The 13,473-nt window shown below is 37.4% G+C and overlaps 1 protein-coding gene across 7 annotated transcripts in view; it reads left to right on the top strand.

Annotated features, from left to right (window-relative positions):
- LTBP1 (latent transforming growth factor beta binding protein 1) overlaps positions 1 to 13,473 on the top strand; it is a 151,206-nt gene that overhangs the window by 84,073 nt on the left and 53,660 nt on the right. For 5 of the 7 annotated variants that reach the window (XM_061991178.1, XM_061991179.1, XM_061991172.1 and 2 more), the window contains 6 exons: positions 647 to 749; positions 1,349 to 1,447; positions 3,190 to 3,315; positions 4,496 to 4,621; positions 5,879 to 6,001; positions 8,767 to 8,886. In XM_061991178.1, coding sequence (XP_061847162.1) covers positions 647 to 749; positions 1,349 to 1,447; positions 3,190 to 3,315; positions 4,496 to 4,621; positions 5,879 to 6,001; positions 8,767 to 8,886 — 697 coding nt within the window. The remainder of the gene's footprint in view (positions 1 to 646; positions 750 to 1,348; positions 1,448 to 3,189; positions 3,316 to 4,495; positions 4,622 to 5,878; positions 6,002 to 8,766; positions 8,887 to 13,473) is intronic. The other 2 variants (XM_061991173.1, XM_061991177.1) reach the window with 1 other exon arrangement.

Raw genomic sequence — 13,473 nt, forward strand, 5'->3', positions numbered from 1 at the left:
AAGCTACAAGAAGTGTTTGTGATACCTGCTTGAGAGACTTGTGTTAATGCTGAAGTTAGTTTCCTAGGTATTGTAGCATTGATCTGTATTCAGTGGAGAGAAGCAGATGCATATTAAGTCTCTGATCTGGAGGTTCCAGGTTCTCTATGCTGAAGATAATGGGATTAATTAGGAGTAATTGCAGCTATACTTCTTTTCATTTTCTTAAAGTATTACAAGCCTCTAAAACTTTTGTCAAAATAAGGTGGTCTATGCAATAGCTAAGAGAGAACCTTTCACAGTGGTCAAAGACTTAGACACATATGTGATTATATACTTTTGTGTGATGCTGATCTGCAATTAAATACTATTTGTAAGCACTTAAAGATCAGAGCATGGGAGAATTATGAAGGGACAAAGCCAAAGGTCCAGTCAGAAGCTAGGTGAAATGACTGCTTCAAATAAAATCAATGTTAAGTTGTATGCCATTGTATAAGCATGATATTCCATGTTCTTTCAGGCTTAAGTTGGTGTTAATTGATGATCTGCTGTCAAAAGCCACTCATGTGAGAGCATTAACAGTTTCTCAAGCCAGCGTTTGTGGATTGTTACGATAGCTGAATTAAGTGAAGTTTTTCAGAATGTAAATTTTTTATCATCTTTTTAGGAATTAGCTTCCCTTGATCAAGATAAGCAGCCTGATCTAGAGCCTGGGCAGCCTCAGCTTTCTCCTGGAATTTCAACAATTAACCTTCATCCACAGTTTCCAGGTAACTTGTTTTGACTTGTAAGCACTCACATACTGAAAGACAATGCTTCACAGAGTGGGAAGGTAGCAATTGTAATAAAGGCTAATCAAAAATTGGTTGTGGCTTCACAAGCAATTATTCCATGAGCAGAATGTGGAGGAAAAAATAAAATTGTGACACTGAAGTGGGAGGAGTTGAGAGGTTGGCATTGACTGACTGACCTGTTAGGAGGCAAACAAAGATATGTTTTAGACAGAAGTGATGTGCTGGATTATGTACATGAGAAGTCTCATATCAGCAGACTTGAGGCCTTATTCCCTTTCAGAAAGAAACTTTGCTTAGGTGCCTCTTTGTAGACATACATAACTTTCCTTGTGAAAGTTTTACTGTTGTGCTAGCTTTCTTTAGCACCTCATTTTTTTTCACAAGCAGTAGAATGATGGAGAACCTAATTATAATATTTTTTCTACTCCAGATTTAAGCAGAATAAACTAATGAAAAGCTCCTTCACAGCATCTGGCTCATTCAGTATTATGAGTGAATTCGTTAAATGGGGGTTTTTTTGAATGCTTTAAGGGGTTTTTTTTGAATGTGATTGATTTCCGTTCCATGTCACACAGTAGTGATTGAGAAAACATCTCCTCCTCTGCCTGTTGAAGTTGCTCCTGAAGTCTCTACTTCGAGTGCAAGTCAAGTAATCGCACCTACTCAAGTTACAGGTATTGTACTTTCTTTTTAGAACTAAAATAAATGAAGAAATGACTGAGTTGCTGACACTATAACTTGTTCCATGCTGCTTCTGAATTATAACAGTAAAGACAATGTAGATGTAGAACAAAAAGGAATACTCTGGGGAGAGATATAAAGTACAGAACAGCACAACAATGAGGATACTCTCAATAGAGCCAAGAGTGGGCCCTCTCAGGATGTACCTGCCATTATTGTGCCCACAAATAAATCATAGAAGGATAAATTAATAATTCCACCTCAAATTTTGTGGTCTACCAAGAGGAGTTCAGAACTGAAGACTTCTTGGATGCAAGTCAGGTCTTTAGATAGTCTGCACATGTGTTCATGAGGTATACGTGATCATGTTCTTTAAGAGATATAGACTTTGTGGGACATAGATCAGCATGTTCTGGAAAAAGCAGATGACACCTCTTTTGATATTTCTGCTTCTTTGTTTTTTGATATATTAAAGTTACCTTTTCAATGTTCTTGTGTCAAGAAGTAAAAATAATAGGAATGCAAATAACACTCCTATCATAGCTGAAAATTTTCTAGGTTACGGCTGTGTCCAAAAGGCACAAAAATGTCACTTGCTGTAAATTTGAAAACAAAAAGTTTGAAAATATGAGAGCATGTCACATTGGCTAGTCTTTCAGATTTAACATAGGCTTTGAAGTAATTATAAAATTCCAGTAAATACTTTTAAGATGTGGTATTGTATATGGTAGAGATGTTTAGATCTACCAAGAGGTTTCTCTGGTTGCATTCACCGAGAGAAATTGGACAGACTTCTATTACAGTTTAACTCTTCAAATATGGTTTTCCTCCATGCAGGAATGGATTTTTGAGGTGCACACAGCATGCACAGGGTTTAAATCTCCCAATTGTTTTAAGCAGTTTAATCTGCAGTTAAATTCTCCTGAATCTACTGTAAGAGTAGAGGAGGTATCCTGTCCTTCTGTAAGCATTCAGCCGCCTCCTTCAATTACACGTAGTTACTGTTTGTCAGTCCCATATGAAAGTCCTGCTAATGGTAATTTTCAAACCATAATTTGGAAGTCAGCTCTGCTGTGACTGTGCCCCTTCTGCCAGCCAGCTCCCTGCTTCCTTACAGGGGCAGGAAATTACCCTGCTAGGAACTCACATCAATTAGGAAAAAAAAAGTGATCGTTTTCTATGTTCTCCTGTTTTTTTATTTCTTCAGGAAAAGGAGTGGAACTAGAAATTGTTGCATGCTCTAAACAAATAGATCAATCTGTTGCTCAGATACAATTCCATGTGTTGTTCAGATACTTAAGAGCTAGTAAAATACTAGTGAAGTAAAATTTATAGAACAAAATCCTAAACTGGATTTTTAAAACTGAATGCAGTTAGAGATGAGGTTTTACATTGCCTTAATTCTGTGCATAAAGATTTAATTAAAATTTCAATACAGCCTGTTTCTAAATAGTCTGTATAACTTTTTCACAGATGATAACTTCTTCAGGAATTACAATTTCATACTGCTGCATAACTTTAGCTTAAATTCCAACTCAATACAGTCATCATTTTTTTTTGCAGTAATACATAAACTTTGAGAATTACTAAAACTACTGTAAGGGTTTAGCTCGGTGCTTAAAATCTTGATTTACAGTTGTTTTTAGGCCTGATCTTCCTGCTTTGATTACAGACTGTTGTGCACTTTCTGAACTATGTGGGAGAGTGTAATACTTTTTTATTATTAATTGTTTAGAAATCAATGAATGTACAGTTAATCCTGATATCTGTGGAGCAGGACACTGTGTTAATTTGCCTGTAGGATACACTTGCATCTGCTACGAGGGATACAAACTTAATGATCAGCAGACAAAGTGCTCTGGTAAGAATGGATGCTTTCAAAAATCTGAAATAACTATGCTATGAAATGCTTGAAACGTAGAGTCTGGTTAGGGGTAGTATGCTACAGAGTGGTCAGGAGTTGCTCCCTCTACTGAATGCTTCAAAACACAGAAAGTAGGGGTTTTTATGTTCAATAAAATTTGCCAGCTAGACTGTGATACAGCCTTTCTGCTGCTCAGGACTGAACGTGATTTTGATTAAATTGGATGAAAGCCTTTGCCATTGTGAGATAAGAGAAAAAGTGATTAGACAGACCGTCTTTTTTCAGCTTTTTATCAAGTATCTAAAATCATCAGACTGCTAGGAGGAAATACACTCCTGTTTGGAGAGAGAATGATTGAATTATTGCCTGTTTCTTGGAATTATTTACCCAACCACCAACTCTACAGCTGGACTAAATCCAGTCATCTTGCTAGGCTTTCAGCCTTCTGCTGAAATGAGAAACTATGCCATAAACATCCCATAAGCACATTGGGAGATCTGCAAAGTGAGATCTTCATCTCCTTCTAAGCTAGTAAGTTCTGGAACAGAGAGCTCTGATGAACACGAGGCACAGCCCAGACTAGCCCTGTGTGAGCTGTTTCAAATTTGGAAGCAGATGTGTCAGTATCTTTCCTTCATTCAGTGTGCTGGTTCTGTAACTTGGATCAGAAGCGGTTTGTTATACCATGTTGCCAAATTATATACTATGGAGTTCTTATGCTACCAAAAATTCATTGACTTCACACTGGTATGAATGCTATCAGGTGCAACTGGGGTATTAACAATACTTTAACACATATATACAGACAGATGGCAACTTAAAATCTCTTCAGTTTCATCCAAATTATGTTAACATTCCACACTTGCAGCTCGTGCTCAGCTTGCACTGTGTAGTGATTTTAATAGTAATCATAGTGATAGTAATATGCAATAGTAATCATCTCACATTCTTTAGGCCTATGCAATGATCTTATAGTCTAAGCCAATAAGAACATTTTTTTCCAACCAAAACTATTTCATGCATCTTTTTTGCAACTCTGAGGGAGTGGAAAACACACACGTTTTCAAATAGTTAAAATAATTAACATCAGTCTTTTCAAAAGTGTGGCACAGAATACACAGAGAGAATCACAACTGACATGTTATTCTGTAGACTCATGTTTTTATTTCTTTCATAGATATTAATGAGTGTAACCAGGCACCCCATCTCTGTTCCCTTGGACACTGTGAAAATACAGAAGGAAGTTTCCTATGTATTTGCCAAGCAGGATTCATGGCAAGTGAAGATGGAACCGACTGTGTTGGTAATTACTGGTCTCCTTTGTAGAAAATAAAAATGTTAGAATGAATCAAGAAACTTATCTAAAAGCCCCTGAAGTTCTCTTTTCACCCTTTTTCCTAAGTGTCATTGGTACTGGACTGACAACCAGAAGTGTTTTTGAGCTGTCTGTCACCAGCTATTGTGGTGAGGAAAATATTTGAATAGCTGAAAAGATTATTTGTTGATGTTGTGGTTTAACCCCATACAGCAACTAAGCACCATACAACCACTCACTGGCACACCCTCACCCCACCTTAGGACAGAGAAATAAAAGGAAAAAAACCACAATACACCAGAACTCATAGGCTGAGATAAGAAAAAACTGAAATCTAATATAATAATGATTTTGATGAAAATAAACGTAACAAAAAGATAGAGGAACAAAACCCAAGAAGAGACAAGTAATGTCCAGTGCATTTGCTCACCACTTGGTGACCGATGCCCAAGCAATGATCTGCCCCTCCCCGCCAACTCTCCCCAGTTTATGTACTGGGCATGATGTCCTATGATGTGGAATAGCCATTTGGCTAGCTCAGGACAGTTGTCCTGGCCATACTCTCTCACAGCTTGTATTCCCTTAGCCCACTCACTGTCAGGGCACAGTGAGAAGCAGAAATGGCCTTGACGCTGTGCAAGCACCGCTCGGCAATAACTCAAATATCCCTGTGTTGTCCATGCTGTTTTACATCCAAAACAGCCCTGTAACAGCTTCTAGGAAGAAAATTAACTCCATCTCAGCTGAAACTGGGACAGTTAAAAAACAGTAATTTATTCAGTATCATGCTTGTTTAGGAAAATTACCATTTAGTAAAAACACCTTCTGTAGTGCAAAATACGGGTATTCAGAACTCTTTCGATCACTAGCAGCTGTAACAAAATGTATTTTTAAACATAGCTACAAACAGCTACGGTCTTTGCAGAGCAATGCAAACAGGCTGAATTGTCTGTGAGCTTCCTTTTAGGCTAGTGCTGCCTTGGGCACAATATGCATGCAGTGACACACATTATGTTTGCAACCACAGGGTTGCTCATTGGCCCTTCTGGTATTTTTCTAGTTCTCATTCTCTCTGTGGTTACAAGCAGTGAGGTAAAAATGGAACTGCCCAGTAAGAACTGTGGCTTGGAGCTTCAAAAATCCAGACTTACTTCCTTATGTTTAATTAAAGCAGAGTTTAGAAGAGATGCAAGTCTTCATAATTTCATGGTGAAACAAATTTTCTCTTCTCTTTTTCATCTGCAGATTTTGATGAATGTTCAAGACCTCATACTTGTGGGGAAGGCTTTTGTATAAATACTGTTGGCTCATACAGATGTGAATATTGTGATAGTGGATACCAAATGAATAGGAGAGGTGAATGTGAAGGTACGTTTGCATTCTTCATCAGTAGAAATACAGTAAGAGTTGCCAAGCCAAACAACCACAATAGGATTGTTCACTTTGACTGTTGTTTCTGATCTCAGCAGAAAACTTTGCATCTATTTCTTTATTTTTTAAGAAATCTACCCATTAAAAGGAAATATTGAAGTAACGCAGATTTTTTTCATGTTTAACTTTATTTTTTTCCCATCTACTGTATTTCTTTTAATTCCTTTCAATCTCCATTTGGTATTTGATTTCAGATGGAAAGTCTTGGCACAGTGGTTTTATATATATGTGTGGTTAGAGTTGTCTTTCCCCATTGCATTCTGTACTTATTTCCGTGGGTAATTTCTGTAGCTTAATGTTACCACTGGATTTCTTTCTCAGCTGCTTTCTTCATTTCATTTACAATCAGATCATTTAACTTCCCCTTGTACACCATCTGAAAATGGTAGAATGTTCTAAAGGACATTGCTTGGTTTTATTTTACCGCATGTCCTGGATGATGAAGTGAAGTTAACATGTATTCATATCACAAAAACAGTGCCAAATGTAACTGCTCCTTGGAAGGATGAACATTGCCTGCTGTTCAAGGGAGATTTAGCACTACAGCTTGAGCTGCAAAAGGAGAATTCTCAGACAGTGCAATCCCAAACAAGAAACTTTTTTAGTTCTCTTGAATTTTTTCAGTTATTTGATGTCTGGAACCACAGTTCAATTCCTGTTATTCAGATGCTGAGAAGGAGTTCCTACTATGGACAGAACCATGCCATAGAATCTCTTAACTTCATTGTTAGTCTTTCCCATGCATACTGTACCAAGGTTTAGTTTCCAGGAAAAAAAAAATCTATTTTTTTTCCTATATTATAACAGGTAGTAAATGATAATTTGACTTTTTATTCAATTTGGAAATAAATATCTAGCAGGTGTGTCACGTTGAAGGAAATCCTACAACATCTGAACCTCAGAACTTCAAATTATTTTTCAGTGAGATATTTTTGCCTCTTTTTGCTGTTCTTCTTTTATTTTCCTTTTCAACTTGAATTTTGAACTAAAAACCACAAGCAGCCAGTTCATTTTAAACATAGTTTTCTTCATACTTTTAGTCTAAGTTACTTAAGACAGAATAAAATTGCTAACATGTTAGGTTGCCTAGCAAATAAGCAACCTAAAGCTGCTGTGGATATATTTGCTGGTCTGAGCATTGCTAAAAGATTCCTCTTTCTGTTCAGACAATTTTAAAAAAAAAAAATTGAATGTTTCACACACTTCACACTTAGTTTTTCCAAATCTTCTCAATCACTAGGGAATCTGTGATTTAAAATAGGCTAGAAATCTGAATATCACAGTACATCAATTTTTTTATTAGCTTTGTATTTTAAGTAGTGTAGTGGTAGGCCTCTGTCATTTAACTGAACAATATGTAATTTCTGAAACCAAAGTCTCTGTTGGAAGTTATTTAAGGTCGCTTAAGGGAAAAACCCTCCTACGCTAAATCCATCAAACCAAGGAAATGACACATTCAGGGAGTCATTTCACCATATCATTACACTTACACATGATAGTCACCGTACTGACAGATTCCAGATTCCACAAATAACTCCTTTCAACCTCCTCCACACTTGAAAAGCAAAGGCAGGAATCCTTCAAGCTGCACACAGTATACACAAGTTCACCTACGCTTCTTCATCCCGTCTTCCTTCTGCTTTCAAGTTCTGTCATGGACCTGGCCTGGGAATCATAAATAGTGCATATATCTTGTTGTAGAGTCTGTTGTTTGTGTAGAACAGTGTTACAGGCATAGCTGAACATCGTTGCATATTATTAAATATTCCTATAAAGTTTCTTGTGATTTCTTTAAACTTTGCAGCATTTAGACTTTATTTTGACTGAAAATTTCTATACCAAATACATTATTTGTGTTGGTGTGTTTTGAGGGCAGATACAGTCCAGGCAGTTCTGAGAACAGATTTCAGCAGAAGTGACATTTTTTTGGTAATTAAATTTTTCAAATCTCACTGCGGTTTCCCTGGGAAATATTTACAGGTCTACATCATAGCAGCTGAAGAGGCCTATAGCTGTTTTTATGAGAAAGTATTCTCAGCTGGACAATCATGATTCTAAAAAAAATTGTGGTTTGCACACATTCAATGAGTTGTTTGGAGCTGGGATGTTCAATTCTCTGAAAGTTGAAGCATTGTCCAGTTAAATTACAAGAGCTGGAAGCTGCTTTCCTTCTGTGAGCTTGTTCCCAAGGTTAGGAGTAAATTGCCTCCCTACTATCTGTGCTGGAGTAGCAGTCCTTTATTGCAGAAGACATAACCTCTAGGCTTGGGGCGGAGAAGGGACAGGAGTTTAGGAAGCTTGAGTTTAGAGGTGGCTTGAACTATTTCCAAAGTCACTTCAGACTTACTGTAGAAAGAACTTCAGGATACTGTGATATGATAAAGATATAATGTAAGCAAAGTTATTCTTACCTATCTAAGCCAGAAATTTGATCTGCTGTGTGTTAAGGAGGGCCTACTGAAGATTCAGTGTGACAAAAAGTCCAGATTCAATTGTATGTACTATGATCTAATTGCTTCCTCAGAGCTGCCCCCTCCCTTGTGCAAATCTATGTGAACTTGTACCTTACTAGGTCTCTAACAGATAAAGTGCACAACTCTTAAAATGTATTAGTGTAACATGAGCCCAGTCAGAATAAACAGATTCATTCAGTGTTCTGTTATGGCTTTGACTGATATTTCCTTTTTATATTCTCTCTGAAGACATTGATGAATGCCTGACTCCAACTACTTGTCCAGATGCACAGTGCATTAATGCTCCTGGCTCTTACCAGTGCATTCCTTGCAGAGAGGGATTCAGAGGCTGGAACGGTCGGTGCCATGGTATGTTCAGTACTCTTTGTATCTCCAGTTGTACTTCTTGTCCTGAGATGCTGTATTTACTATTCTATCAGTGTTGCAGCCTGATGATAGCACTGTGTCCTGGGTCTCCATTTTGTTCAATAATAATGGAAAATGTGAGATTTTCAAAATGACTTTATGTTTTCAGAGACTATATATGAGTAAATTGTCTTACTGCAGAAAAATGAAAACTGAATCTAGACTGCAAACAATCCACTTACAATTACAGAATAAATTGTGGAAACAGAAAACATGAAACTGAAAGGGATGTTGTATCAGTAAAATAAGAGTAGGCCAGTGTTTGGAGGTATTTGCAAATGTAAAGACCAAGTGCTAACACATCAGTGTGACTGGCAGGCTTTTCAATACGATATAGGAATTTGTTCACAAAGCATATTAATAAAACTTAGTTATCTGTGCTTCTGGCAATACATCTTAAAGCAGCTTGCCTCATATAATTTTTTAGGACAGATTTCTCACATTAGAGTTTTGTTCTGGTTTTAAATATTAGATTTTTAATTTCTTTTTTTTTCCATACCAGTTTTGGCTATTTGAGATAAGAACAAGCAAATGAATCCATTGTGCAAAAAGAAATAAGCTTTTGCAGTGTTGAGTGCCATTCCCAGAACACTTCCCAGAAACTTCAATTTTACCTCAGTTATGAAGGATTTATTGTCTATTATGAACCCCTCTGTGCTGAGTGTAACACACACTCTATAATTTGTGATGGTTGGAGTGACCATGTTACATAAACAGGTGTATAATAACTGATGTAGGGAGTGTTTTCATTTTTTTTTGTAGGTCAGATTGGCAGTGTACTTCCATATCTCATTTCCTAGTTGCTCCCAATTGCTATATGATTTGATTCAGTTTAGGAAGCAATCTAAGACCATTGTTTTAGTCCAAATAGCTCTAGAAGACAGACATCTACTATGCTGCAACTGCACTTCCCAATCCATGGAGCAACACTAGAGCTAGATTGCCATGAAGTGGCTGAAAATGTATGGTGTGGCTCTCACAGCCTCACCACCAGTTTGACTGTACAGACTTACACCTTTTTCTACCACTCTGTTTTCTAAAGAAGGCATAGTGTGACATTATTTTTGTCTGAACGTATCTACCTGTTCAAATTTATCAGCATGCCATAGCTACGTTATTTGGTCTTGTCATTTGACTTATTGTAGAGGAACATATTTCTCATATTTCCTGGATTTTACTGGAGTTATAGCAAGGAAGGAAGTGTTTACAACAAACTGGTGTGATTCACTTAACACATTACATTCATCTTCGTTTTACTCCTTCCCACCTGCCTGGATTTCTGCTACCCTTGCAGAGAATGTGGCACGTGAGCTGTCAGAAAGATTCCATCTTACTTTACATCTTCCAAAACAAGATTTAAGTTGACTTTATTTTGCATTCTTTCCTGATATCAAACTTGATTTTTATACCCATATATGGGAATAGCCTGGTTGAAAATGCCATGGCATAACTTTCACTTGTTTTATTATTGCTAATCAGGTTAGTAGGAGCAGAATGAGGAGCAGAATCTACTCAGATTTACATACAGAATGAAGTCATGGGAGGGATAATTCTTCGTTCCAAGTTACTGATACCGTTTTTCCTTGTATAACTACATGTAATTTCCCTTTGTTTTATGAAATGTTCTAAGCCTAGACATCTCACTCACATCATTAGTAGTGTGATCAGTCTTCATTTTCTGTTTATCCTAGACTTACATCATGTTGGAAATGAGCCATACACATTTTAGAAAACGTAGTGCAGACAGTTTGTCTCTAAATCTGTAGCTTTGCAATATGATATAATTTAAATACACTGGAAAGGAAAATATTTCTCAAGTTATCCATGAAGAGCATTTAAGTCCATTATTCCATAAATTCATTTGTTTCTGCTGTTAGCTTAGGTCAGTTACAGCTGTGCTGGTTTTCCCCACTGCTGTTTTCAGTATTTGGTTTTTTACCTCACCTCATTCCTCTGTCTGCACTTTATGCTCTAGAATGTCTAGTGTGAAAATTCTACAGTTCTTTGATGCTATTGATGTTGTAATCTTCCAGGATTTAAAGTCAGGAACATAGCCACTTTTGTTTAATGAATACAAGTCAGTCTGTTCCCTTCAAACTTATGTAGAATATGTTTAATTGCAATTAGGTTGACAAAAGTTTCCAGACTACTTCACCCTCATGATTATCATTGTGGTGGATTTTACAGATATGCGGTTAACTAACAACATCCAGCTTGTACAGCATTAGAGACTTCACAGAAGATTTAAAAACTAATGCAGAGATCAACAGAGCTGATCTGTATACCTCTAGCCCTACTGTAGGCAACTTCAATAGAACAAGTTACAGCTCTGGACTTCATCTCAGAACATTTTGATTCTGTTCCTGGCTTTTCTGATAGCTTTATGGGAAAGATCTCAGAGAGATCTCAATTGGCATGAGAGTTGGGCAAAGAAGAACCTTGTGAGGTTCAACAAGGACAAGTGCAGAGTCCTGCATGTGGGGAGGAAGCAGCAGGGTGATCTGCTAGAGAGCAGCTCTGCAGAGAGAGACCTGGGAGTCCTGGCTGATAATAAACTAAACACAAGACAGCAATGTGCCCTTGTGGGCAAGAAGGCCAATGGCATCCTGGGATGCATCAAGAAGAATATGACCAGCAGGTCAAAGGGGGGTTCTTTGTCCCTCTACTCTGCTCTGGTGAAGCCTCATCTGGAGTTCTGTGGCTAGTTCTAGGCTCAAGAGGGACAGGGAACTGCCAGAGAGAGTCCAGTGCAGGGCCACAATGATGAACAAGGGACTGGAGCATCTTCCTTGTGAGGAAAGGCTGCAGGAACTGGGACTGTTCAGCCTGGAGGAGACTGAGGGGGGACCTCATTAATACTTAGAAGCATTTGAAAGACATATGTCAAAGGGATGGGGCAACACTTTTTTTCTGTAGTGTCCAGTGATAAGACTACAGGTAATGGACAAAAACTGGAACACAAAGTTTCACTTCAACTTAAGGAAAAACTATTTTTGTGTGAGGATGGGGGAGCCCTGGCACAGACTCCCCAGGGAGGGTGTGGAGTCTCCTTCTGTGGAGGTTTTCAAACCCCACCTGGATATGTTCCTGTGTTACCTGATCCAGGTGGACCTGCTTGAGCAGGGGGGTTGGACTGGGTGATCTCTAGAGGTCCCTTCCAACCCCTATCTTTGAGTCCTGTAAAAACATTAGACTTCATTTTCAAATAGTTTGGAGGTAACTAGATGAAAACGAATCTGTAAGAAGCAGGTTTGTTATTCAGTTGGTAATTTGTGTGCCTAACTACTGTATTAGGTTCTCTGTGTTTTGACAAATTCTTGAATTGAAGTGTTGATCATACACAATGAGAGCAAAGTTTGTGTTTTATTGAGCAAACACATTTTGCAACAATAGAGATCTGAGAAATTAGTCTTCCAGAAGGGTGTAAATAGTGCAGCCTATTGAATTGCCATAGGACAGCACCTCTGGTTCTGTGTAATCACGTCTTGGGAGAATGCCGCTTTGTGTGCTTGGCCAGGCTGCAGCATGGCAATTTATTTACAGAGTTAGAGGGTCAAGTGAGGAAACAAGAATTATAGTCATTTGAAATATGGACAATAACAGTGACATCATTTGTGTCTGGAGAAAGATACACTTTGTCAAAGTTAGATTGTACAGGAGCTTGTATAGAGCCATGAATGATAAATATATAGAAGGAAAATAGTTACTGCAGATATTCTAAGTAGCCAGTAAGAGCTATGATGATGATTTAAAGACCTCTAATCTTTTTCCAGTTCTCCCTATGCTAACAGATGCCTAAATAGCTCAAGGGTCTCAAATACTCTGTAGTTTTACTTTTCTATGTTGATGGATTTTGTGTATTTTGTGGTGGAAAAAGATAGGTTAATAAAAGCAAATAAGGTGTAATTCTTTTTTTCCACAGGAGTGAAGCTAAAAAATAAAGCTTTCTCCATACAAACGGGGACACCTGCTTCTTGTTAACCCCATCTTCAAAATAAACAACAAAAAAATTTAAAATTAACCTTTTATTTTTATAAGTGAAAAGCATTGCTAGGCAAAAGATAATATTGGTAATTTTAGAATACTATATTAATTTTATCCAGGTTTATAAGAAAATATGTTGTTTATTTAAATATTTGTTTTGTGAATTTATAGAAATCGTATTCGGAAGAATTCTTGAAAATTAAATAGTAACATAGCAATTTTCGTGTTGGCTAAAGAAAGTGGCCCATCTAGTCAACACCATTCTGTCAGAGAATGATTAAAGTAGATGTCTGGGAGATACCTCATAGAAAAAGTTTCCTGTGTAAAGTGCAGAAATCCTCTTGAAAATCCTCAAGTGTCAACCAAGTCTGTCAGAACCTACCTCGTTTAAGTCCATTTGAAAAATGTCATCTAAAAAGGTCTTCTATGTACATATGTTTAATATAGTCTGTAGTTATGGACTGGAGAGCTCCTCTAAACTGACTTTAGAAACCAGGAAGAACTCAACAGCAGAATATGTGGTTGAGGTCTGTTCAAGCTTTCAAG

This window comes from Colius striatus, chromosome 2 (assembly GCF_028858725.1).
Source record: "Colius striatus isolate bColStr4 chromosome 2, bColStr4.1.hap1, whole genome shotgun sequence".
NCBI lineage: Eukaryota > Metazoa > Chordata > Aves > Coliiformes > Coliidae > Colius > Colius striatus.